A 25254-nucleotide genomic window follows, 5' to 3' on the forward strand; every position below is an offset into this window, starting at 1 on the left:
TGATATTTCCACACCAATTAAAAGAATGAACCGGGGAAAAAGAGGGGAACACAACCAAATTAATTATTGCAGCACTGATTTCATAGCGTTTCCTGATACAGAGAGATGTTTCATTTTTAAAACTGAATCAGTTAAAGAATTTCTGTTAAATATATCATGGTATATATATTTAATTGAGCTGGGAAAGCCAAGTTTAGACTTTTTTTTTTAAAACTGCAAGCATTCCCAAAGCTGTCCAGATTTTTGAGAAAAATCATGAATGGGTCAAGACAGGGTATTTGGTTAACCAGCTGTGGTGTTGCAAATCCCATGTACACTCAAAGCACTTCTTACAAACAAGAACTGCAGAACTAAACTAACCTCGGTCTGCGGTCACAATCCTTTGGTAAGGATGGACACGCATATCGTGCCTTCGAACTTTAGTAGCCACCGCACCTAGTCAAATTGCAATTACCAAGACAAAGTTAGAAAACATTCACAGAAAACATTAACAGCAGGTTTATCAAAATGGATTTAAATGATCATTAACTACAAAAGTTCATTTTAAGAAAAGCAACAAGTTAAGGCACAGTAGTTTCAAATCTTAATCTTAAAAAGAAGTTTATCTGTGCAGATTAATATTGCATTTATTTTAAACATCCTGGCCTTAACCTGTTTAATCCATTCATTTACAATCCCAAAATTACAGTATTTCATGAAATCTATTAGACCCAAGCACATTTAAGCTTTACTAGTCACATATTCACTGAAGTGCCTTTCTTGCAGCAGGACTATTTTAAATAATGCCATCTTTAATACTGACAATTATTTGCTAACCTTAAGATCACTTCCAGTTCTACCACAAAAAAAAGTTTTAAAGCAATTCTTCAAGCCTACAGATTGTGATTTTAAACTTTTAAGTCAATAAGTATGAACTGCAATGAATTAGGTGATTAGTAAAGCAAACACTATATAGAACACTTAGCAGTCAGTATACTACTATACACCCATAAATTACAGCTACTCTGTAATAATAGGACCTAATCCAAATTAATAGCACTATTTTATTTTAAATCTATGTGCAAAAAAGTGCAAGTAAGTCACTGACTGCTAGGCCAAGCTTTTTTCAAGGCTGCTGAAAACTAAGCATTTGTTAAAATTCAGATCTGATGAAGGATCAGTTAAGACCGTTCTTGAATTCTTAGCCTTTCGTTGGGAAAGCCATACCTGAAGATAAAAGGAAGGGAATTGAAAGTTAGTCACCAACTAAAATTGGATCTCAACACCAACATCCCCAAAAATGCTGATAGGGATGCACTTCTCTGCCATTTTTAACAGAATTATTTTGAAGTATCTTAAACGTCCACCACAAAAATGGACGAAATACTATTAATGCGAATGAGCACAGAACAAAATAAAACTCAATGAAACCCAGATTCAATGCAATTAACTCCATACAATTGCTCAGACAATAGAGCAAAAGTATTAAGAGTCATTGATTCTAGGCAGCTAAAGCAGGAGTGTGGGGTTTTTTTCCCCGCTCCCTTTTCCTACTTTAAATAACATTTTTTTGATGAGGTCTGCTTTGGGCAATACACCTCACACAGTTAAGCCCAAGAGTGTACAACGGTTTCAGATGCCATTTTAGAAGTGATTTTAATTTTTCCCTCCTATCTCTTTATAGAAAATCCTGTGAGAAATCCAAGTTCCCTGCCTTGTAATAAACTTTACGCTGGAATGCTGTACTTCTTTACTTGCTATTAACTGAATTCAGGAGAGGGGCTTGCCACTAACCACTAACAGCTACTTTGATGAACTCTCTAACTGTGACTTTAGCCCAGGATGTACCACAACTGCACTCACAGACTGGGGGTAGAGAGGAGCTAGGGAGAATATTTACATATTTGTGGGAAATTATTAAATGATAATGTTATCATATGCTTGCAGAATTTTGGCTATGGGTTAACTGATAACAGCCGTAAGCTGACAGACATACTACATACTTTTGTCCTACTAGAATTTTTGTTACTGATTGACTAATCCTGCAAGACAGAAGTCTGAAATACATTTTCTTTTTTACTGTACATAATGTGGAAACATACATACAGATAACTCACCAAGTATTTGTCATGTGAAACACTGATTTTTTGCAATACTTTCAACAAAATATTGACTTTGAACCTTATTGTCCAGTGTTCATTAGCGATGTTTAGAATTTGTGTAAATCAATAACTGCCACTGAACAAACTGAGACCAAAGTCCTATAAAATCAACATTATGCAGCACCAAGGTCATATGCAATTCAGAACAAACTGAAGAGAAAAGATTATTTAGATTCTGTAGAGGATAGGGAAGGAAGAAACTAGTGGAACTGCTTGTCCCATATTGGCCAGTTAACTGAATTGTCACGGCTGCTTTATCATTCTTGCCTTCACACACTAAGTCAGTGGTCTGAAATACTAGGAATGATGGACATTTCAGTGCACTGTATATTAAAGAAGCCATCAGTAAAGCTGCTAATTTTATCATCCTTTGGTTGGAACTTGGCTTGCTTTATATTCATTCACTGAAATAATTTTCTGCTCACAATATAACTCAGAGCTTTCTGACACTGAGTAGAGATCTGTCAGTTGCATACTAAATAAAATTCCAACTGTATAAAGGCTTTTCCACTCCCTCTCTTCCAAAAATTGCTGGATGTTAATTTACGTTAAAGAGAATACAAACTAATCTGTAATTCACGGGAGCCCAGATGACATGTAATAGGATGTCAACTTGTATTTATTTTTCTTCCCTTGCCTATATATGTACCATCTAGTATCATACAAACATGAAGACTTTATTTTTTTGGTAAATTTATTACTATAACCTAAGCACACACATTCAGGAATACCAAATACCCTTGAAATGTCTAAGAGCTGCACCATTTGAGCAGCTCTCCTAGGCAATTTTGATATACCTGAAATAAGTTTGTTGCTTCAGACCTTTTTCTTTGAGCTCCAAGAACCTCTACCTTGCAAACACAACAGAAGCACAAGCAATACATTTCCCAGTCATCCACGTACAAAGGTCTTACCTAATACACCACTAGGTTCAATAGGGTACTCAAGGATTGATGTAGCTGGTGCCAGCGTGTAGGGGTATTCATATGGTGTGTAAATTAAACCGGCCTCGGGTCCGGGTGGAACTATTGCAGCGGTGGGATGAGGCGTTCCGTTTGGCATGACAGCGGTTTGTATTTGTCTGATCAAAGGCATTATGGTAGGGCCAGCTGGCGTAGGAGTACGCAGGGCAGCTGGTGGGAGAACAGGCGCAGGCCCAGTAATAATCCTTGGAGCCTGGGCTGTTGCTGCAAGAGAAAAGGCAAGGGCTGCTACAGTAAGCAAAGAAATTCAGAGGAAAGTATGGAGATAGCAGTACAAAACGTGGAAAGAATGGGAAAAAAGGGAAAAAGTAGGAAAGAAGAAAAATAAAAGGAAATCATTAGTACATGCGCTGATCACACAGTGCCCAAGCACACCATTCAAATGCAAACAGCTTTCCATTTTCCAGTGTGATTAAGTATGAACATGCAAAATAAAAAAAGCCATTGTAAAACAGTGAGGTAGATTTCTCAAACAGGTTACACAGCACAAAAGCTCAATTTAGACCATATTTCTTCATTTACGCTATCAAGACTGCATGAGACTGAGATGCATGCAGGAAATACGAGGAAAATACTGTCACAATCAAATACAGAGTACAAAATTTAGTGCATCTATAGAGTCCACAGACACTCAGTTATGCAGAGCTGCTGTATGAGTCTAGAGTTTTTATATATCTTAAAATTGTATTTAAACGTATACACAGCTCCCATTTCCAGGATCAGTGAAGTTGAAGATGACGTAGAAATACGCATCGGTCCTGTCCTACCCTAACATGAATAAAACAGGCTCAAATTTTATTTCCATATAAAATTTCACCAAATAACATACTTCCTTCGTATTAGAAGTTCACCATGGCCTCGGTTAAGTTAAAGAAAATCGGTGGTTTTTCTGTTTTGTTTTGGTTTTTTGTTTGTTTGTGGTGGTTTGGTTTGTTTTCTGAAGTGGTGCTAGCATATTTCATTAAGTGTTATTTGAAGCCAGTTGGCACCCCAGATGAACAACTTAAACACTAGCACATCTGCTGGTAACAGTCAATCTTAAAGGGTTATAATTTATGTATTTCTATGCACTACTGTTGATCTACATTGATTTAATTTACTTTCAGGTCACCTGAAAAGAGAAATGTGATGAAGTTTTTCAGATTTGAGACTGGAACATTTTAAAAATTATTTTTAGTTTTTTTAACAAAAATGCTCAGATCATTTAAAAATGGCATTCAAATATTTTTACTTCCTTTCCTAAAGAGAAATAAACCAGTATAGCTTCTATATCTTCAACTTTTCAGTAAAATCAAAACACGAAGACTGAAATTGTCTTATCAAATAACGTGTATCAGTGTGGCAATCTCTAGCCAAAAAATTAATAAAAATTTCCATCTTCCCACTTTCACTGATAAACAGACCAATGGGAACAGACCAGACAAAGAAATTCCTCAAATTAATAAAAAAATTCCAGTGCAAAAGTTTGCATCAATTTAAGCTATTCTGAAAGCTATTTTACTCATAAATTTGTAATAATTTAGAGACTACCATATATTTAAAACCGGTCTAGCTTTAAATATCATAGTGTTCATTAGGGCTGAAAGATTTACTATTACCATTGTAGTGGTAAAAGCCCTTGCTTATGTCTCTTTTCAAATCAGAATAATTACACTGGTGTAAGCACTCTCAATTTGACCTAACTGCATTCCAACCTTTAAACATATTCAACATTGAAATGGGGACTGTGTGGAGAAACAAATTTGCAAATATCAGTATGTCCTTGGTGAAAAGACTGATTTAACTGTGCTTAGATTTGACATCTGTATCACAGCTACAGCAAAAATGTACTTTTGAACAGTGTCAGCAACTATATTTTCAGGAGGAGAAATTAGATTTTCAACTGAAGAAAATAATTTGTATCACACATAATAGGTATATGCTTTCATTAGTAGGTACGTATAATTAATTTTCAAGTGTAAACTTGTGCATACATGCGTTTGCAAAAGCATCTTCACACAAATGTAATGGAAGTAATCGTAAAAACGGCTCATTACATCACTGATCTGTGTGAACTCAGCTGTGAAATCAGTTGATGAATTGTTGGTAAAACACAACATTGGGGGTACACATGCAAGCAAGATGAAAGGAAGGAACATAATACAGAAAAATGTATTCACAGTATCCTGAGCATCTGTAACATTTTAAAATTAAATCTCTAAAAAATGAAAAGGAGTCTACTGTCCTTTATATGCTTTAAGGAAAAAAGGAACATAAAATAGAAAAATCTGGCTTGAGGGCTGAGGTTTTTTATACTAGATATTTGTAAATATTTCAACCCCTACATACTGTTAAAAAAGTAATGGGGACAAGAAACAAGATTAAGGAACCCTGCAAACCGACATAACTTATCCCCCAAAAATCTTGTGCGACAGCTACCTACAGTTTTGTTGGGCTCTTACTGCCTTCCATTCTCCAAATAAATTGCCACTGTACATTTTCCAAAGGTAGCTTTAAGATTCAAAACCTGCACACACTTCTATGGCATTGACCCTTGAGCTCATGACATGCTTACGTGATTTGATGTTGGCATCTCTGTAGGTGCCATTCAGAATTGCAAGCTCCATCAGCTGCATCTTTTTAAGGCTGTCTTCTCCTTCTGCCTGCATATGAAAAAATGGGAAGGAAGTCAGGATTATGAACTCACTAGTGCACAAGATCTAAGTGACCTAGAATAAAATTTTCAAGTCCTAACCAAGCAAAATACCTGCTTACCATTTGTCACAAAAGCAGCAAGCTTTGTCAATTTTTCCATAAAATTAAGTGGAAATTGCCTGTTGACTATCATTAAGTCTCGTTGATAAATATCTTAAAAGAGTTTTGGAAAAGGTTCATTATGTAAATTATAAAAATTAAGGATGAAATATAAGTTGCGTTTGGTAGAAATTATTGGACCAGAGGAAGAATAGACATCACAAATATTAAGCACTGCAATTTATTGTAATTTGCTCCACTGTAGTCAATACTGACTACTGGGGGGGTGAGGCAAACAAAAAAATAAACAACAATCTTTGCTTTCCAGACAGGATATTGACAAGTACCCTGAGGCTGAATTCCTAATTCTGGCACACGTAGATGTATTCTGATGAGGATATAACTACTATTTACACAGCATATATTACTCTTGGTTTTGCTTCAATAAAAACTACTTCCCCCTGAAGTTACCTACTCCATTGGTATCATTCAGGTTGCAAAAATATTATAGTGTTCAGTAGAAAAATGCTCACTTTTTCAGTTAATAATGAAAACATTTCTAACAATATAATTTCATTTCTAAGACCAGAGATTTTCTCGTCTGTCTTTCCAAAAATACTACCATTTGTTTAGTGTATACCCTATCAAGCAGAAAACGTGATTATGATATAGGAAATCCAAGAGGGATGGTCTGCTTTAATGTTAGGTTGCCTCCTGTATGGAATGCCACTGCTGAAATTCCTAAGTCAGAGGCATAGAAGGGCAGCTTTCCTGTGAGCGCAATGCATTCTTCCTCTCCTAAACTGGATTTCTTACATTTTTACTTATCTAATCACACAGTATTTTCCAGGTATTTGGAACAGTATTTTCCAAGTTAATGAGCTTGTTATACATACTTTACTCCCAAACTATGTAATTAAAACTTTAGTAATTTACTAAAGTCCAAGACAAAAATAGTTTTCAAATTTTATCTAAGCAAATATAGTACTTATTGTGTGGTATGCTCAAGGGCCATGGCCCCTTGCAAAGGGAACCTTTAGCAGCTGATTTTTATCAGCAACTCAAAATCAACATAGTCAGATGAATCAACACTGAATTCCTTTCAAATGTCAGAAATTGAAAGTCACAACTTAATACTGAGGACTTGCATAAACACCAAGATTATCACACAGTAAACATTCAGAATATACTGAAAGTTAGACCTTTTCTTTATATGTTAAATACTGCATGACAAGGAAAGCTGGCACTAATACTGAAAAAGGAAATACACATTCAATTACCATCTTAACTAGAAATTAATTGTACAGTTAAGTACTGTACCATCCAGAAATGTCACACACCACAGTCCCATAGACCCTTTGGAATACAAAATGTGCCAATTCTAGCAATCTTAACATGACACAGAACAGATTTATAATTTACATGCAAAAGAATTTTATCTTCTTTTTTTAATAAAGTATTTTTAAATTGCATCTTTGCCGGTAAATTACCTAAGCAATCATGACACAATAAAACCAATTCCAAATCTATTTCTCTATCCAGAGCTCACAAATTCTCACCATTCTGGATATACCTCATCAAAATTATTTTAGCAATAAAGATTTTTTAAACACATTGATTAGCCTCTTCCCTTCCCCTTGTAAGTTGTACTTTGTTATTTGCTTTTTGTTTGCATTCATGTATTTATTTGGAAGTGTGTAACAAGAAAACCTCACAGTGTCAGCTGCATCTCCCATATAGTTCCATTAATGTTACTAAAATTGCTCAGTTCCTCCAAATAAAACTGTCAGGTGATTGATCTATGCCATTAATGACTTTCAGTAAATGCTGAATATTACACTCCACTTGCTAGGATAATTTTAGTAACCCTAATCCCAGATTTTGCACCACAGTGAATATTTCCCAATATAACTATTTATAGGATTATAATTTTAAGATGGAAAGTATTTTTAGCCTTATGGCATGGTCAAGAAAAGGAAATACAAGTCCAAGTAAAGTAATCATTCTTACTTCAACATTTTCCTATAGGTCACTACTGCTTTCTATTAGAAAAGATGTTGCAATTACTAGGCTTTATGAAGTATGTTTATGGAAATAACAGTGGACTTAATCAAACAAAGCAGACCAAGTCCTTAACTTATAATTTTGAGATTTACTTCTCTAGACTACACTCAGTAGTTGATAAACTTTCCTTCTTTTAAACAAAACACAAAATACAGCTTAAAATTTTCCCTTAAAAGCTGTATTAGTAAAAAGAATCAGAGACGCAAGATGTGAACTTGCATTTCCAGACATTAACACTGACTTTCGTCTTCTGGTGCTTTGATTTTTAAAGCATTGATTAGATAAAAAAACCCCCACCCAACCCCAAGGAAAAACCAACCCCACCACTTTAAAAACCAGGTGTAGCACTGACCACAAGGTCATCGTTCCGGCTCCTCCCAGGAGATGGCACTGTTTGTTGCACAATGCCGGCCCCTCACACCCTACATTTGGCACCGTCACCTGCCATCTCTCCTCATGGTGAAGTCACCTTTGGGACACACTGTGGTGTCCCTCACTCTCTGGTACCAAGCTCTCCACTTGAACATCCTTCACCAATAGCCAACCCCTCAAGTTTCCATGGACTGCATCAGAGCAAGGGGCACGTGTTTTTCCCTGCCCTATCCTCTGGCTTCTTTGCTGACAGATGATCAAATGAGGCACAGGAGATCTATCTTAGCTCTAGGCATTCCTGCAGGCGCTCTCTGTTAAAGCAAAGAGAGGTTGCATCAGGGATACAAAGGCAATCCCTAAAGGGACAGTACATTACCTGTACAATCGCTGCAATAAAGCTCAGTCATTTGTACCAAAAGGAAGCTACTTTGAGCAAACATCAATAAGGTCACTTAAAACCAGATTTGCATTACTAAGTTGAAGCTCAAGTGATTGACTCAAATCTATCATCCTCTTAAATCTCCAGTGCTTTCCTTGTATTTATGTACAATATAATGTGCAGATTAAAAAAAAAAAAATAAGCCTTAAATGGTATCTTGAAACGTAATTCTTTAAATGTAAGCAACTACTTGCAAATGCTCAATGAATACAAATACAGAAGAGATGGAAGCAGTAAATCCTAACAAAGCCAGCTCTGCACAGACACCACTGGGTGCTGTTCTGTGAACACACAGCCTGTAACTCCTCACAGTAGCTCAACTCTACCCGAGCTAGCAATAAATAGACCTAAAGGAGACCAAATGCCAGTGAGGACTATCATTTTAAATAACTTGCTTTCTAGTCTTTATCAGTTTAATAGATTAATAGATGCAAGGCTCAAAACACAACAAGTGCCACCCACATGAAGTCTCTGGGAAACACTTCCTAAAAAAAACCACAGTTTCAAACTACACAGACAGTGCTGACCATACAAATGCCCAGTTAAAACCACAATTGTCTCCCCTACTTTGGACAATACAGAGTTTCACAGAAAAAGAATGCAGTTTATTAGATAAGTACTATTAGTAAGAGCATGTTTCATGTCATGAAATGGGGAGCTTAGATAAAACACTTCAATGAATTATTTTCACTATCAATGTCCAAGCTATACTTCAATCTCAGATATTCCAAAACCATCAGAAAATCCTTTATTGCACTGAAATGCCTCTGATTCTCATGTGCATACAGTGTACCCTGAGGAGTATCATAGAGTTTATCTTCTTATTTATACACAAAACATACATACACTAGATACATTTGTTATCCAGGTGGAAGACAGACAGGCATGCAGACTCCAAAGGTAAATGCCTTCATTGTGCAATGTCAATGAAGGACTTCAGCAGATGACAACAGTTTTCAGAGGTGAAAGGTGGACTGTTAGACTCTGTCAACTCTGAGAAGCCTGTAACAAATTACAGCAGAGAAGGAAAGAAAGATACTATTTAAAAGCAGGATCATGTAGCAGTGTTTAGGATAGAGCAGAGATCCGTAAGCTAGACCTGTGGAGACAGCCAGTGGCCATGCTACCCTGCCATACTGCTGCCAGGCCCAAAAGGAACATCACTGCAGCTCAGGTAATTCAGAAACCAAACAATCCACTCACTTGTGTCATAGCTGGGATACCTTATCCTGACAGAACTTCTTGAGCCTTTCAGTCTTACATACATGAGTCTCAAAATGTTCTCTGATTTTCATTATTCCTAGGGCTGGAAGGGAAGGCTTTCAACATATCTCTACAAACATAGGTTCTTTCCCCATACAATGCTCCATTTTCTTTTAAAGTAACTGCTTTAGAAAATATAACAGATACACTTTTTTTTTCCCCCTTACATTCATAACAAATAGATCCTCATATTTAGGTGATTTTAGTGAGTTTCATTGACAGTCCAGCTTCCAGTCGTCATGCATTTTGGATGACATTTTTGCAATCCTGTCACATCCCTGTACTTCAGCTGAATTCTCATGAACTGAAGTGAGCCCAGACCTAGGAAAGGCAGCAGACAGTTTTTATTATTTTGCACAAAATGCAACAAAGTCTGGCATTGGGGACCAGTTCTTTTTAAGCTGTTCCAGGGCTGTCCTTTCAGGCTCAGAGCCTCAGAAAATGGTGAAGCGAAACGACAGACACGTCAGCCAGGAACACAAAGGCCAAAAACCAGTCTCCAGCTTCTCCTGCCAACTGCAGCAGGCCTGTCCCACCAGGCTCATGGAAAAAATGACCAGGGGCCTCAGCAGCGTGACAGCACCAACGAGCATTTGCCTCCCAAGCACCTCAGCAGCCTCTCCCTGCCTGCTCCACAGCACTGCTGGTTAACAGCAGCTCTCAGCAGCAGCTCTCCTGCCACCCTTGGAGAGAACTCTTACAGCTACCTAACATTTTGTCCAACTCCATGCACCCTTCTACACATTTGCTTCAAGTAGAGAATTCTTCTAAGAACACACCATATTTTTCAGAATGCAGGTAAAGCAATAAATTTTATATTACTCCAAGGAGAAGGACAGAGGAATTGGCACTTATGGAAAAACACTGTACTAACGAACAAGAATAAATACTAAAAACTCTTTGTCAAATAGGAAAGTAATTTAAAATTGCCACATAAAATAAGCATAACTTTTCTACCACCTGGAAATAAACACATTAAATATGAAGACTTTAATTATTCTTTAGACTGCCTAGCTGCACAGTATAAGCCATCTACTATTTACTAATTTAATAGGAATTTTGGTAAAACATAGTATCACCACTGAAATATTTTACTGTCATTGATCTTATCCTACTCATCCAGGAGGCAGTGCCTCAGGGGTCTGTCACCCTGCCTTCTTGCAGTCCCCAGCTGCTCCACAGCCCAACAGCTGCAGCTTGGTGGCTTGCACTGTGACACTGGCTGGACTCTCAGGCTCTAGAATGCTTTTATCTCCCTGACAAAGAAAAATCTACCACTGCAATTCACTTGTAGATCAGTAAGTATTCCTAACATACCATGCACCAGTCAAACAGCCTTTACACATGAATGTCTCCATTCAGGAACAAAAACCTTCCATTCATAATTTATAAACAAAAAAAACTTTACAAACATTATACTACAAATTTCTAGACCTTCATGTATTAAACAAAAAAAAAAAAAACCCAAAAACCCAGATCTCAGGCATCAATATATTACAAAATATACTACAAAGGCTAAAACACATTGGAATTTTGATGCCGAAGTATATACGCTTAAAATCCATGTTTGGAAGGTCTTTTTTTTTTCATGTCTAAGTTGGTGAAAGTGATGTATCTATAGCAACAAAATCCTAGAGAAGATGACAGGTAACTAGATGTAAAAGACAAAGAAAAGAGCTTTTTTATAAGACTCTGAATGGGAGTACCTCAACTACTAAACAATTACCTCCTGCAAGAGATTAGATTTTGCTTTTGTAAAGGCTTTTAGTTCTGGTAAATTACTCCATTATTCAGTATTAAAGAAAACATCTCATCCTCCCTTTCCCTCAAAAAAATCTGGCAGAGACCTTCAAGTTTCCCATGCCCAGAATGTAAATATTGATAGTTAGAAGTTGCTAGTAAACGAATGTAACAGACTTTCTCATCCTTGATTATACACTTCTGAGGCTGATGGAGCAGAAATCCTACACCATAGCTTTGTTTGTTCTGAGAAGAATTGGTCAAATAGGTCTTTTCTGTCACAGTTTTGCAGCTATTCTTATATTAGAGGAAAGAAACTTTCCCAAACACTTTTATGACAAACACTTCCAGACCACCCATATATCTCAGAGTCCTGTATGTCATCAACAATCCTGTGGCACTGAACAGGTGGTAAAACTATAGCTCAGTTATTTCTCTATTTCCTTTACAACACTGACACACTCTGCTATGGCTATGAGGACAGGCAAAGATAAATTAGCATCATTATTTTTTCTGGGCAACACAGTCTGCTTATCTTCTTCAAAGCAAGCTCTCAGCTCAAATGATATGCAAAGAAGACTTGTGCTGTTTCACTTGACAAATTCATTGGTCATAATGTTAAAGATACACTAGGGGGAAAAGGCAGCCTATCTTTTTACACTTCCCATCACCTTATCTGACATATCCCTGTTTCATCATGATACTTGGCTTACCAGCAATGCTTCTGAGAGTCCTGATGCCCTCCCTCCCCCCACTTTCCATTTCTGCACAAAAAAATACAGATAAGGTACAGAAAATCGGCACACAGCGTATTTTACAAGCCAGAATGAAATACAGCACCAGTGGAACTTACAAGTTTGCTTCACCCTATATACCCCCTAGATGCTGGCTGGTAGCACACTGGGGTGGGAGAATTTTTCTTGACCTGAACAGGTCAACATTTCTTTAGGACAGATGTGATAGGCTCATATTTAAATCACAGGGTTTTGGGGTTTGAAGGGAAAAAAAATATAAGTTACCTGGATAGGTTAAATCAGACTCTCAACAATACTTAATTTCATAACTTGCTTTTTGCTTTGCTTTTTTTTTTTAATTATTATTCTTATTTTCCTTGTATGTCTGTTTTAATGTTTTTAATAAAATCTGTGACACGAATCTCTATACACCACACTGGACAACTTCAGCAATACATAAAGCTCCATAGCAGGAATGCATCTTCCATGACATACATATACACACTAAACCCCAAAAAATTCTAAAGGAAAAACAAAATTACAGTACATTCTAAAATGTTTTTAAAAGGCAAAATAATACTGAGATGCATTCAGATTTATTTGCTAGAATAGACATCTGCTGACATTTGTGTTAAGATTCAAATGAAATACCTATCAATCTAAAGCCATCTATGCAATCTACAGCATTAGACTTATTTTTAGCAATGTGCAAACCCAGCTTAAAAAACTTTCAGAGCTGAACATTTTACTTTTGGTATTTCTAGTTTTGGAATGCTGGACATCCAAAATTCCTCCTCACTCGCTAGTTCAATTCTGAAAACAGCAGTTAAACTACAAGCACACTGAACAAGATAGTGTACCAGGCAAGCCCCTCATACAAATTTCCCACATATGGCTCTACCAGCAACATCCTGAGCTCCAGGAGCATCCTAGGAATCTGAAGAGAGCAGAATGCAAACACGACCTATATTATGTAGGTCTTTATTCCAGCTGTAGCCTTTGGAACAGACTGAACAGTGCCAGAACACTTAGACAGTGTTGACACATTCCACTTTTATCAGGACAAATTCATTAACCCATCCTGAGTTTTAAGTAAATAATAATAAAAACAATTTAACTAATATATGCTACAAAATGACCTGTGATCAAGGTGGCTGTCCTAACAGGTACAAATTAGACACAGATGTTAGAAATATAACTACAGAATGATTAATAAAAATAATTACAGTTAAGTGAGGCCTGACCTGCAACGTTTATTTTCCCTCTGTCATCCAAGGTGGTCTCTATTCAAAGTTTGAGTTTATACACTCCAAATAGCTGTAAATTCCCCCAAACTGCAAATTCACCTAACTCAAAATATTGGGAGTGGGTGGGGACACGGAAGACAAGATGGGACTGGAGACTTGGAGAACCCCATTTAAGGGTTTCAAAACTAGTGTTTTGTTGAAAACTCAAGAGATGCCAATGCTACATAGTTTTCTTTCCAGCTATGATAATTAAAAAAAAAAAAGCATGAAAACAACATTTCATATCAAATTTAGTAACCAAGAAAGAATGTGAGGAGTCTCTCTTAGAGAAACAGAAGAAAACTAACTGCTGGTGACAGAGAGCACAAAGACTGCTGCTGTGAATTAGTGCATGTCTTTCAAGTGTATCTTCTCTCATGTGTTTCATTAAACACAGGGTTCAGGGCTGCACACTTCCACATGGGAATTCAAGCTGCAGCAGCAACTTCTAAGACATTTTTATATTCAGCATGAGATGTCCTGAAAATGTAACGCTGGCTAATTAAAATGAACTACTTTATTACAATGTGGACTAAACCACAAATGTTTAGGCTTTTCCAGTTTTAAAATGTTAGTATTCAGAAAGCAGTGGCCTTCCAATAGCTTCTTCAACTGTCACACTTACTGCTCTACCCGCATTTTCAACAGAAATCATGACAGCTAAATGTGGTATTAGAATTTGTTTCTGCATTTCACCTACACGTCCTTTTGTAAAATACTTGCATAAATGGTTTTCATTTCAAAATTACCATTTTCTGCACACACACCATCTCTAAGGTCGAAGCAAGTAAAGACTGTTTCGTTCAGAACTTTATATAAAGCTACCATCTAGAGAAACAGCATTGTATTAAACCTAAGATGCCAAAAAATTCAACCAATTTAAGTTTTAAATTTCTAATCCAACTAACGAAACAGAATATTGGAAGTTTAAAAGGAGATACGCACTCAGCACAGACTTGCAGTAATTTTCAACAACTGATAAAAAGTAAATGAGTACTAAAAGGTCACGATTACTTCCAACTGCTTATTTATCTACAAGCAGCCCATAGCTGTGTTGAATCTAATACCACATGTGTGTCTCATGTGCACTTTACTGGTACTCTAACACCAATGTTTAAATGCCGTTTAAAAATCAAAATGAGCTCTCCCATAAACACCACAGATGCCTCTCCAGCTCTTGAACTCTCAGAGATGATGAAGTCCAGAAGAAGGGGGTGACAGTATTCCAACTGGCCAGTCTCCTCCTGCATGGCTGCTGAAACCCACTTTCACACAGCTTAAAAATAGAGAGAAGTGAAAAAACTAATTGTGTGCATTCTCTTTAGGGGACAAATATGTCAATCATACGACCTTCCGTTCGAAGGCTCGGGCTGCTCGAGGCAGTGTGTTGCTAGGGAAAGGGCTTTCTCTGCTATTTACTGAGCCTTCTTTTCAGCTTTCAGAGACCAGCCAACCCTTGTTTTCCACAGACAGGAGCAGGAACCAGCGCTGCCTGGCAGGGACGGGCACAAAGGCCCTTTGAGGAGCACCTCTTCCCCAGGGAGCTACACCGGACCCACTCATCACATTCCCTCCTCCTTCAGACACTGCCCTGACCTGCGGCTACCGTGGTGGCTGGATGGCAAGTGACTTTCCCTGCTTCCAGAAGGGAAGGCAGAGCCATTCTGGCTGCTGTAGGCTGCCCAAGGAGCCTGAGCCGTGCATGGCAGCCACAGGTGTGCGTGCTGTGACGTGCTGGGAGGTGTCCGTCACTTTAGAGCATCTGGCACCAAAGCACAGGCTTGATCACAAACTGACAAAAGGCAGCTTTTTGACTCCTGACAGCCCCAAACATTTACTCATGCTGTCACTTAGGAGCAGAGGGAACACTGTAAGTTCCGCCTATCTGTATCATTATTTTGTTTCTGCATAACATAAATTTAGCATTGAAAGCATTTTTGAAAGCCTTTTAAGATAGTCTCAATTCACCAAAATACCTCTGACATCTGCAAATATTATGTAAAAATATACATGCAACAGATTTAAATTTTTTCATCAATTCCTTTAATCTTAGCAACTTCAGTTACAAAAGATCAGTAGATTCTCAGTAAATCATGAAAATCATGCAACGTACTTCAGTTTCTTGTACCCACTCCAGAGTAACAGAAGTGATGATAATTTGACTTTTTTTTTAAATGTAGTCACGTAATTTTCCAGTGTAATCACCCAGAATAATTCAAACATACACAAGTCCTGTTTTAATTATTTATCATAGTTCTCGGGGGAAAAAAAAAAATGGAACCTTAAGCTCGAGTAGGTGTCAAAGAAAATTAAACCAACTCCAAGTTCATGATATTCACTTTTTGGGCTTTGGGAATTCATCACGTACCTTAAGATCAGTATTTCCCATCCAGATTTTGACAAATAAGAACCACCTGTTTTTCGTAATGTAATAATATGAAGTCAGTTTCTTATTATATTCTACTTTGTATATGAGATTTTGTTCTGCTAGGTTTTAAGACCAGATTACTAATACTTATTACTGAAAATAGAGGACACCAGCAGTAATAAAAATTTAGCTTTGAAAGTGTTCCTAGTGCTTTAAAAAAATGCCCCTTACATTCTGAAAAAAAGATACCAAACTGCAATTAAATTACCTTTCTGTTATCCACCGATTTGGAGAAGAAATTTGTATTTCAGCAATCTATTTCTGTAACATAGTTAGAGAACTTTCCTAAAACTTCTTACTTAAAAAAAAAAAAAACAAAACCAAAACTACCAAACAAAAAACCCCAAAGAATAACAACCACACCAAACCAACACCCTCCTCCTGCTTCTCTTCCCTTCCCCACCAAATAAAACAACTGTTTTTATAAAAAGTGTTTTCTGGAATCTGCAGTAAAGCCTACATATTTTTTCCCCCTGCCCCCAAGACTATTCAGATCCTATGCATAAATAACAAACTCTACCAGTTTTGTATGTGGGCCATGTTTGAGAACTCTCTCACAAGCAAGTATAGGTTATGACAGCTCACATATAGAAATGAGACCATGGTATAGCAAACATCATTTTCTGTTCAGAAGGTACTGGGATCATGAGGTACCTGACTAGAGACTTGCCAAAATAAAGGACTGGTTAGCCTATATGAAAAATCCCCATAGAAATTACTGACCAGAATTTTTTCATCTCTTTTTTTTCCTAAAATCCTACAGTACCAGAATCAAGTAATTATAATTTGTTTTCTATATAATAATTGAGCCTATATGATAAGTTCTTTAAGTGTAATCTTCTGTCCTAGAATGAGAGAAGTATGTATCAGGCCAATCTTAAATAATTAATCTGACCATTCTTCCCTGCTGTTCTACACACTAATTTAAAAATCTGCCTTCTCAGCAGACACAGACACTAAAGTAACCATTTAGCAAGACTCACAGTACAAATTTGATCAAATTTCACTGTAAGTTAAAGGGTATACTGAGACAGAAATATTCAAGACTCTGCTTCTCTTTGTTGCTGATCACTGCATGTTTTATAGTATTCCATTTGAACAGCTTGCTATAGACTCCAGATCAGACATTGCACCAAAACTTCATTTAATGGTTTTCCTTTTTCATTTTCTAAGTAGCTGGGTGGCTACTTAGAAAAGAACTGTGGCTAAAACAAACTGCAGCCACTGAGCCATCCTAGATCAATGCTGCCATGTCATGCTCAGGAAACTATTCTTGAGAGGATACTCCTGCAATATTTCTATTATGTAGCATCTCCCCTGTAGCTTCTAATTAACCTTAAATACCAGATGCATACTGTAGGACCTTTGCAGAGAACAAGCAATGTTTGTATTAAAAATATTAATCCAACTTAACAACACCAAATTGTTCCAGTGGTAACTTATTTCTTCCTACATGTTCCCTAGCAGTGCCTGGCCCTTCGCTCTCACTCTGTATTGCATTGATATGAGATTTCCACCTGTTTTCTGAATTATCCTGGAGTCCTGTTAAACAAGTAACACTGTCCCATTTCTAGATTTCTGACTCAATTCTTCACATCTTTCTGTTTGAATATTGTTAAGACACTCTGGTTCTCTAAACATTTATTCTTCTAATCCAATTTTTAGGAAAAACAAATTTATACTTAGATGTTAGAAATATGTAGAATTATTTGTCCTTCAGAGACTGCAGAACTATACTTTTGTATTGCAGTAGACAAGGTGCACAACCATAAGCAAAAGCAGCTTAAAATACATTTTCTACTACAAGACAAATCACCTTAGTGCGTCTTAATCTCCTGAGCCTCAGAATCTCATGAATATTTCAAAATAAGACCTAAATTCACACAGTCTCTAATTTTATGGACTATATTCTTATACATAGCACTTTGCAGTAAAAACCTCCCTTAATGTGTGTAAAAACTAATACATATGAAAAAAAAAAATCCAAAACCAGCAAAAGTGTATTTTAAGCATTCAGTTACATGAAGTGGCTGAAAAATTAAGAAGTAAACTTAAAAAGTGATACACATTTTTGGATACTCAGAGTAACTGAAGAATATTAATTTACTCAGCATTAATGGGAAGAGACAAATGAAGTTCTTTTCCTTAAGCCAAGGGAAATAAGGATAACAAAGGTACAAAAGGTGTGAAAAGCAAGGCATGTAACTCTGAAGCGATTCAAATGAACGGATAAATTAATGGAAATATGTTTCCAGAATGTGTAAAAATAAGTTGCTGTGCATCTGTGCATGATTGAGTTCAGAAAACTAAGACTTTGAAAAACAGAGGATGGAATGGGAATCAATCAGACAGAAAACTCAGGGAGAATAATTTCAGAGGAAACAAGTTCAGACAAGTTTACCTAGCAAATACAACAGTCGACTCCAGAACGCTAAAAAATTAAAATGCCATCCTTAAGACTTTTTCCCAGGCTACAAATTAGTTCAGGATGATTAGGCTGAGGTTTTACATTGCTGTCAAAGAAGGCAAAAATTATTTTTCAAGATGTAAAAAGCCTCTCAACTGGCACTTCTGTGGTACTTTAAACCAATTTAGCTAGTGGTGGTCACAGTCCTACTCTTTCCTCACTGCTGCTCTCCTGTATCTACCACTGCATCCAGGACTGAATCATGCCAACCTGCTCATCTGGCAACACTTTTTTTTTTTTTAAAACCTGTATATTTTTCTGCCAGATTACAAAACTCAAAGAGCTCGCTGCAGATTCACCAGTAAGGGAGGAGAGACTGACAGGAGCTGACACTTCAGTGTGCCAACTGTCTCAGTTCCACGTGGAATCAGGAGTCTTAGTCTTGCTAATTCTGAAGCCCAGCAGTTTAATCTTCTTTTCTAACTAGAAACCACCACCTGACAACTAAATTTTGGGTTTTTTCATATTAAAATATTCAATTTAGTTTTTCTTATTCTGCATTCTCTTACAATTCTTTTTTTAATGTTTTTTTGCCTGTTTCTTTACTTACAATCATTCTCCTTTCTGTCTTTTTCTCTCTTGACACCAACCTCCAGTGGAGAAATACTATTACAGCTTCTCTTGGCCAACTGTACTCATCACACTCCTCTAGGTTACCTTAAACTGTAAGAAGTGAATTCCTCTATTTATAGATTTGCTCATCAGGAGCAATAGCTACAGTCTTAACCATTTACCACTATTCTAAGTACACACAATATTTTGCAGAGATCTTTGAACCCCTTTGGTACTTGCACTACATGTTCTAAAAGCACTGAAAAAACCCAATTTCAAACCTCTAAAAACATCATCATCCTAAATTTGCAATTCTTATACCTTATACAAGCAACCTGAAATCAGTAGCAGTTAAATAGTGCATCCAGTACTTATAAAGCTCCATGTTAAGAAACTGAAAATAATGCTTGGTTTGACAGTGTGACTACTCTACAAAAATTCCTTATTGATATTTTTTTTCCTTTTTGTGCATTACAGTCTTCTACAGAACTACCCCAAGTGAGAGATGCAGATTTTCTTTAGCCAAGAATTGTATGACTTAAATTATGTATTTTGTTTTCATGTATCTGCATACAATGTCAAATTTAGCATAACAGTATATAAACACTTCTGACCTGGAGTTCAGATACCTGCAATACACATGCAAACAACCTGCTCTCAAAAGTTTACAATTTAGTAAGTGAAAATACTGCAGAAGAAAACAGATTGTTGGAATCTAAAGATCAAAGGCAAAAGTAACAATGCTCCAGCAGAAGCAGAATTAAATGGAGCCTGGATAAAAATACTTGCAAGAGAAGTTATTAGAAAAGAGGGAGTGCCCAGAGAAGAAACAGCTGCTATCCCTACTGGTCTAGCAGCATGCACATTGCTTTGATTCTCTGGATTCCTGGACCAGCAGGAGCCAAGAACCCTCAAAATATAACAAATTAAACAAGAGAACAAGTACTTTGCATAGCTTCCCACTTCTTCCTCATCATGGTATTCCCACCTTTTCTGTGTGCATATCCCTGAAACTTCCTCTGTGCTCTCTGGTGCTGGGTGAGACATTCGAGAAAGTGATTTACCTCTCCCAAAAACCCCAGAAAATTTGTGAGTTACTTTTCTAGCACTTAAAAAATAAAATCAGCTCACAGAAAAATCTGGTAGGTGGTATTTTATTATATCCACCACAAATTAATCAGCCTGTGGCTTCATTCAGGAGTGAAGCAAAAAGGGGACTTTTGGTTTCAATATGGAACAACAGGCTCATCACAACTCATGAGAACATACTTAAACTGGAATCAGATTCAGATCTAAACAGGCCCATCTCAATTTTACCTGAAACCAGACTTTTTTCTGTATGCCATACTTTTAGATGGTAAAACAGTAAGGTTTCTCCAACACTGCTCATGAGGTAAAGGACAGAATATCCCTCAGACGAAATAACTATCTTTTATCAGGTAACTTGCCTGATGCATGTTTTCATGTACTCTGGAGAAGGATGTTTCTGATGTGACCAAGCAATAAGTTTTAGGTTATGAAAATCCTGCATTAAAAAAAAAATTAAGTGAAATACTAGGCAACAATTCCCACCTTCCTCTTTCACAGGGACTGCAAAACTAAATTCATACGGTGTAGCCCAGATTCAGTTATCAGTAATTTTTAAATATCCCTATCTCAACATCTGACCTTGCCAAAAAATCCCACCAGTTTAAGCTTTTCCTGCACTCCTACTGCCACTTATTTTCACCTCAGTTTTGCAAGTCAAGCAGAGAAAAGAGGAAGAACACACAAGATGTGATATAATATAGGTCCCAATCAAGCCCCACAACCTATGGAGCTAAAATTCTAAAATGCAGAAAAAATCCCAGTGTGAAATCTGAAAGATTTTTTTACTGCATGATTTCTGTAAATAGCATCAATTTGCACAGGTGCTGTAAGGTATTGGAACTAAGGACCTAAGTGATGAACTTAGTTCAAACCAGCATCCCAGTAAGTCCTCAATAGCATTGCCTTTTCTACATATTTTTTAATGCTGATAATATCCTCTAATCATTTAGCAGCCCTCTTATAATACAAAGTGTAGAAGTTTTCCTAGTTTCAGTTTCTCAACACTTAGATAATATTAACACACTCAGATATTTTTATTTTAAATATTTATTTATAAATATTTTATTATGAAATTTTGCCTTCTAGTAACTCAGTAACTCCCAACTCAATAAACTCATAACTCAATGAGTAAGAAAGTACAGGGGTGAGGATCAAGTAGATGGAATCAATTCCCTGACAACACTTCTCAAAGTAACTTTAAATGAACAGTTAAAATTTTGAGTATTAGTAAGAATAAATGCTTCTCTTGTTGTCTTCTAATTTCTTTGGAGATATTTCTAAAGTTTCACAGAAACACTACCCTGAGGCCACCAAACAGCTTCAGCTGCATCATTAGTAACTGTTCAGGAATCTGTTAGAAATGAGCAGCTGTTCAACCACTGAATCACCAGCACAAATTTACTATTTTCCTTTGCTAATGTACAGGATTCCTGCTAGTGATTTGAGATTATATCAAGGAGTTCTAACTATATTTTTATGGCTTTAAACTAAAGTTAAAATTACTGCCATTATGGCAGTACTGCTCTCTTTTTAATTAGTTCCACCTCCATATCCTAATACTTATGATGAGGAAAGATTTGAGATACGTACTAGAAAGGCTCACAAGGCAACATTTAAGCCTTAAGCTGTATAACCGACATAAACTATTCTGGGGGGAAATACTGCATACTGTTTCAAGTATGACAAGTCTTTGAATATACACTTTTAAAGCTAGCATCAAAGTATTCAAGCACGCATAATCTTTCCTATTTCTTTAAGTTACCCGATCGAAGTGGCTGGGAGAACACTAACACATGCTTCCAAACAAGCGGCGCAGAACGCCGGCCATCAGTTCTTCCACAGCCTACTACAGCTGACTTCTTGAGCACAACTGAAGGTTAAACAAGCATAAGTGATGTTCATCACTTGAGGCACTTGTGAAAGCACCAAGTCCATCTTCTCACATTTCAATAGCATCGGTGCTGACAAAGAAGTCAGCAGGTCAAAGCCCAACTCCCTTTAGAGAGAAGGCAGGCAGGCCTGAGCTGGGAAAACATTTACATGTGACCCGAGGAAAAAAAACAGTTTGAAGGGCCACAGGACCTTATTTGTTTTCGAAAAAAAACCTCAATGCCCTCCCTCACCTTTCAGAAGCAGATCTGACAAGTGTTGTAATAAATATTATATGCACAGAGGAGAGTTGAAATCAATAGCAGGTTAATGTTTATTGAAACAATACAGCGAACCATTTTTAATAGCATTACTTGAAAACAGATCTAATCTAGCAAAGGAAATTCAATTTATGTTTAGAGCAATCAGATGTTGCTTTTTACTCCGGGGATTTGTTGCAAACTATGTCTCTCAAAATGTGCTTACTGTACCGTATTTAGCAGAAACAGTTTAGCCTTAATAAGCTGATAGTCTGCAAGGGAGCATGGATCAACTTATTCTCATTAAGAATGTAAGCAGCTTTCTAACAGCCTTCTTTGCTGTTCAGCCCATGCCAGAGAAAGCAGGGATCTCTCCTCTAAACCCCGTAATTTATGAGTTTATTCAAACTCGCCAAATTGCTTTAAGTAAACGCCTCTTATATTTGAAAATTCCCATGGCAACTCATTTAGTTTGGCAGGAAGGCAGACCCAAATTCAATCCTTTTATCCTCCTGCTCAACCATTACAATGGCAATTCTGCTCTGACGCTCTGAAGAGACTGCTAATTACCGCACTCGGGTCCCCAGACAGATTCGCCATTCAGGTTAAAATGGCTGTGCACGGCAGAGAGCAGCGGCAACACCTTCGTGCACAGGAAGGGATCTACTCTCATATTACCAGAGGCTCCAAGACTGCAAAGACAAAGCATCTCCGATTCACTAAGTCATGCAGAACAAACACTGAGGGAGGCAAAATGCCAGCGGAATGACAGCGAAGGAGACGACCGAACCACTAACTTCAGTGTGTTGACTACTGAAGATACTTAGTCACCTCTCAAATGAAATTAATTAATCTTGTTATTGCGCTTATATACCGCGTGTAATAGTCTAAATTACAGATCAAGGAACTACATAAAAATGCTACTGAGTATTGTGTCATTATATTATACTGTGCAAGAGCCCTTTGCCTGCCCATCATGAGAATGCCTCAATTTTTAAAAAGCCACCCAGGCCCTTTTACAGCTGTATTTATTTTGAGAAGGGGACATGTGGATTTTGTAGCAAAGCTTTCCCCTCCCCCCCTCCGGTCATTTTTAATTGAGAAAACGTGAAGGAAACTAATGACTGCACCCTTGCTCTTTTGCCCTGGCTGTTCCCTCTGTCATTGAAATGTAAACTGCAGCTCAGTGCTGAAGAGAATAAACATTTGCTGTCTCTGGACTAACACTTAGTGAATTGGGAAAGCCTAAACCCTGTCTTGACCCATTCTTCTACAGCAAATGAAGATGGTGGTCTGTCCTCCCCAAAAATTAATTTTAGTCTATTTTGGTCATACCATCACTTTTTTTTTGAGCAAGAACACCCATTGTAAACATTACAACATCTTTTCTCCCTTTCTCCACACGAAAACTTATCAAAACTAGTAAAAAACTAAATGTGCAAAAGACACATTCTTAGAAAGTTACTTTAAAGGGAAGGAAGTCAACTCTTAAAATGTTAGGGATCAAATAATGCATTTAATTTCAAAACATATCATCTGATCTCTTTTTAATCTAAAGTGAATTCAAGGTAACATAATACTTGGTTTTTCAAAGTACGACTTTAAAGTGTGCATTAGATAGATTCTTAACATTTGAGAAAGTTACGCTTTCACTTAAAAAATTAGATGAGATATTCTAAACCAACTGCATATTTAAGAATAGATTTAGTTCTAAAATCCAATATGCAATGGCAAACAAGAAATCCAAAGACAATTTTATCATGAAACATTTCTAATGAAATGCAGTCATACTGTTAATAACATCATTAACGTGTAGGCTGACTCATCTAACAAAGCAGTTAGATCCATCTGGCCCAATTAGTGAAGCAGTCTATAACTTCTACCAACACAAAACTAAAAAAAAAAAACCAACCTAAAAAACCCAAAAAGCCCCACTGCAAAACAACAACATCCAAACAACCAACACCACCAGCACAAAAAAAAACCCAAAAAAACAACCCAAACAACCCCAAAATAAACCCCCCCAAACAAAACAATCCAAAAATCCCCTTTAGAAGGTTTATAAGGATGCTGGTGAAGTCAGGACCAAACAACAGGTACAAACAATCTAACAATGTACTTTAATCTGAGATGTCAGGAGCATTTGAGCTAAAACCATGCTGAAGCATTAATTATGCCTACCCATATATTATACTTGCCAACTCTATTAATTTTTTTAATTAAGTGCCTATTGGTGTTCTAGATAAGGTCTTCATATGCCTGTAGAACATTCAAGGCATACCTACACTGCAGCATCTTACACTGCACATACAGTGTAAATATATTAGTGTATTACATGTTCATCACCACCCACACACATTAAATGAAGTACGGTCCCAAATACTCCATACAAATTCTACAGAAAAATCAGTGCCACTCCTATCCTACCCCGAATTTCATCATCAAATTTCAACTACAGAAATATCACTCATCTTCACTTAAATAAGAATTAGTGCCTGGTGTTATTATTAGTATTTAAATAAGGATAAAATACAATTTTTGTTTAGGGGTTTCCGGTAATTTTTTTCAGGTTTAAGACCGTACTATACACTTGTACTTGGCAGTTTACAAATAGAAATAAGCTCCTTTGCCTTACTATGATGGTAAAAACATAGACTACCACCCACATTTTTTTCCTTGCTTTGCCATTTGAAAACAGTTCATCAGCCCAGCTGGAGAGCATCTGAAATCTCTATATGGTTTCACATTTTGGACTGCAGAAAGTTTGTTCTGCTTTTTTGCTACCCCATGAGCCACTAGAAAACAACAAAAAAATTGTTTTTCCTTTGGTTTTG

At 36.9% G+C, this 25254-nt stretch overlaps 1 protein-coding gene across 9 annotated transcripts in view; it reads right to left on the bottom strand.

The window, feature by feature from the left end:
• The window catches only part of QKI (QKI, KH domain containing RNA binding), a 153197-nt gene that overhangs the window by 14791 nt on the left and 113152 nt on the right, over positions 1 to 25254 (bottom strand). For 3 of the 9 annotated variants that reach the window (XM_058836242.1, XM_058836241.1, XM_058836239.1), the window contains exons 5-7: positions 5679 to 5766; positions 3056 to 3352; positions 361 to 435 (exon numbers count right to left, since the gene is read on the bottom strand). In XM_058836242.1, coding sequence (XP_058692225.1) covers positions 361 to 435; positions 3056 to 3352; positions 5679 to 5766 — 460 coding nt within the window. The other 6 variants (XM_058836243.1, XM_058836240.1, XM_058836245.1 and 3 more) reach the window with 6 other exon arrangements.

The sequence above is a fragment of the Poecile atricapillus genome, chromosome 3 (genome assembly GCF_030490865.1).
Source record: "Poecile atricapillus isolate bPoeAtr1 chromosome 3, bPoeAtr1.hap1, whole genome shotgun sequence".
In the NCBI taxonomy this organism is placed as follows: Eukaryota; Metazoa; Chordata; class Aves; order Passeriformes; family Paridae; genus Poecile; species Poecile atricapillus.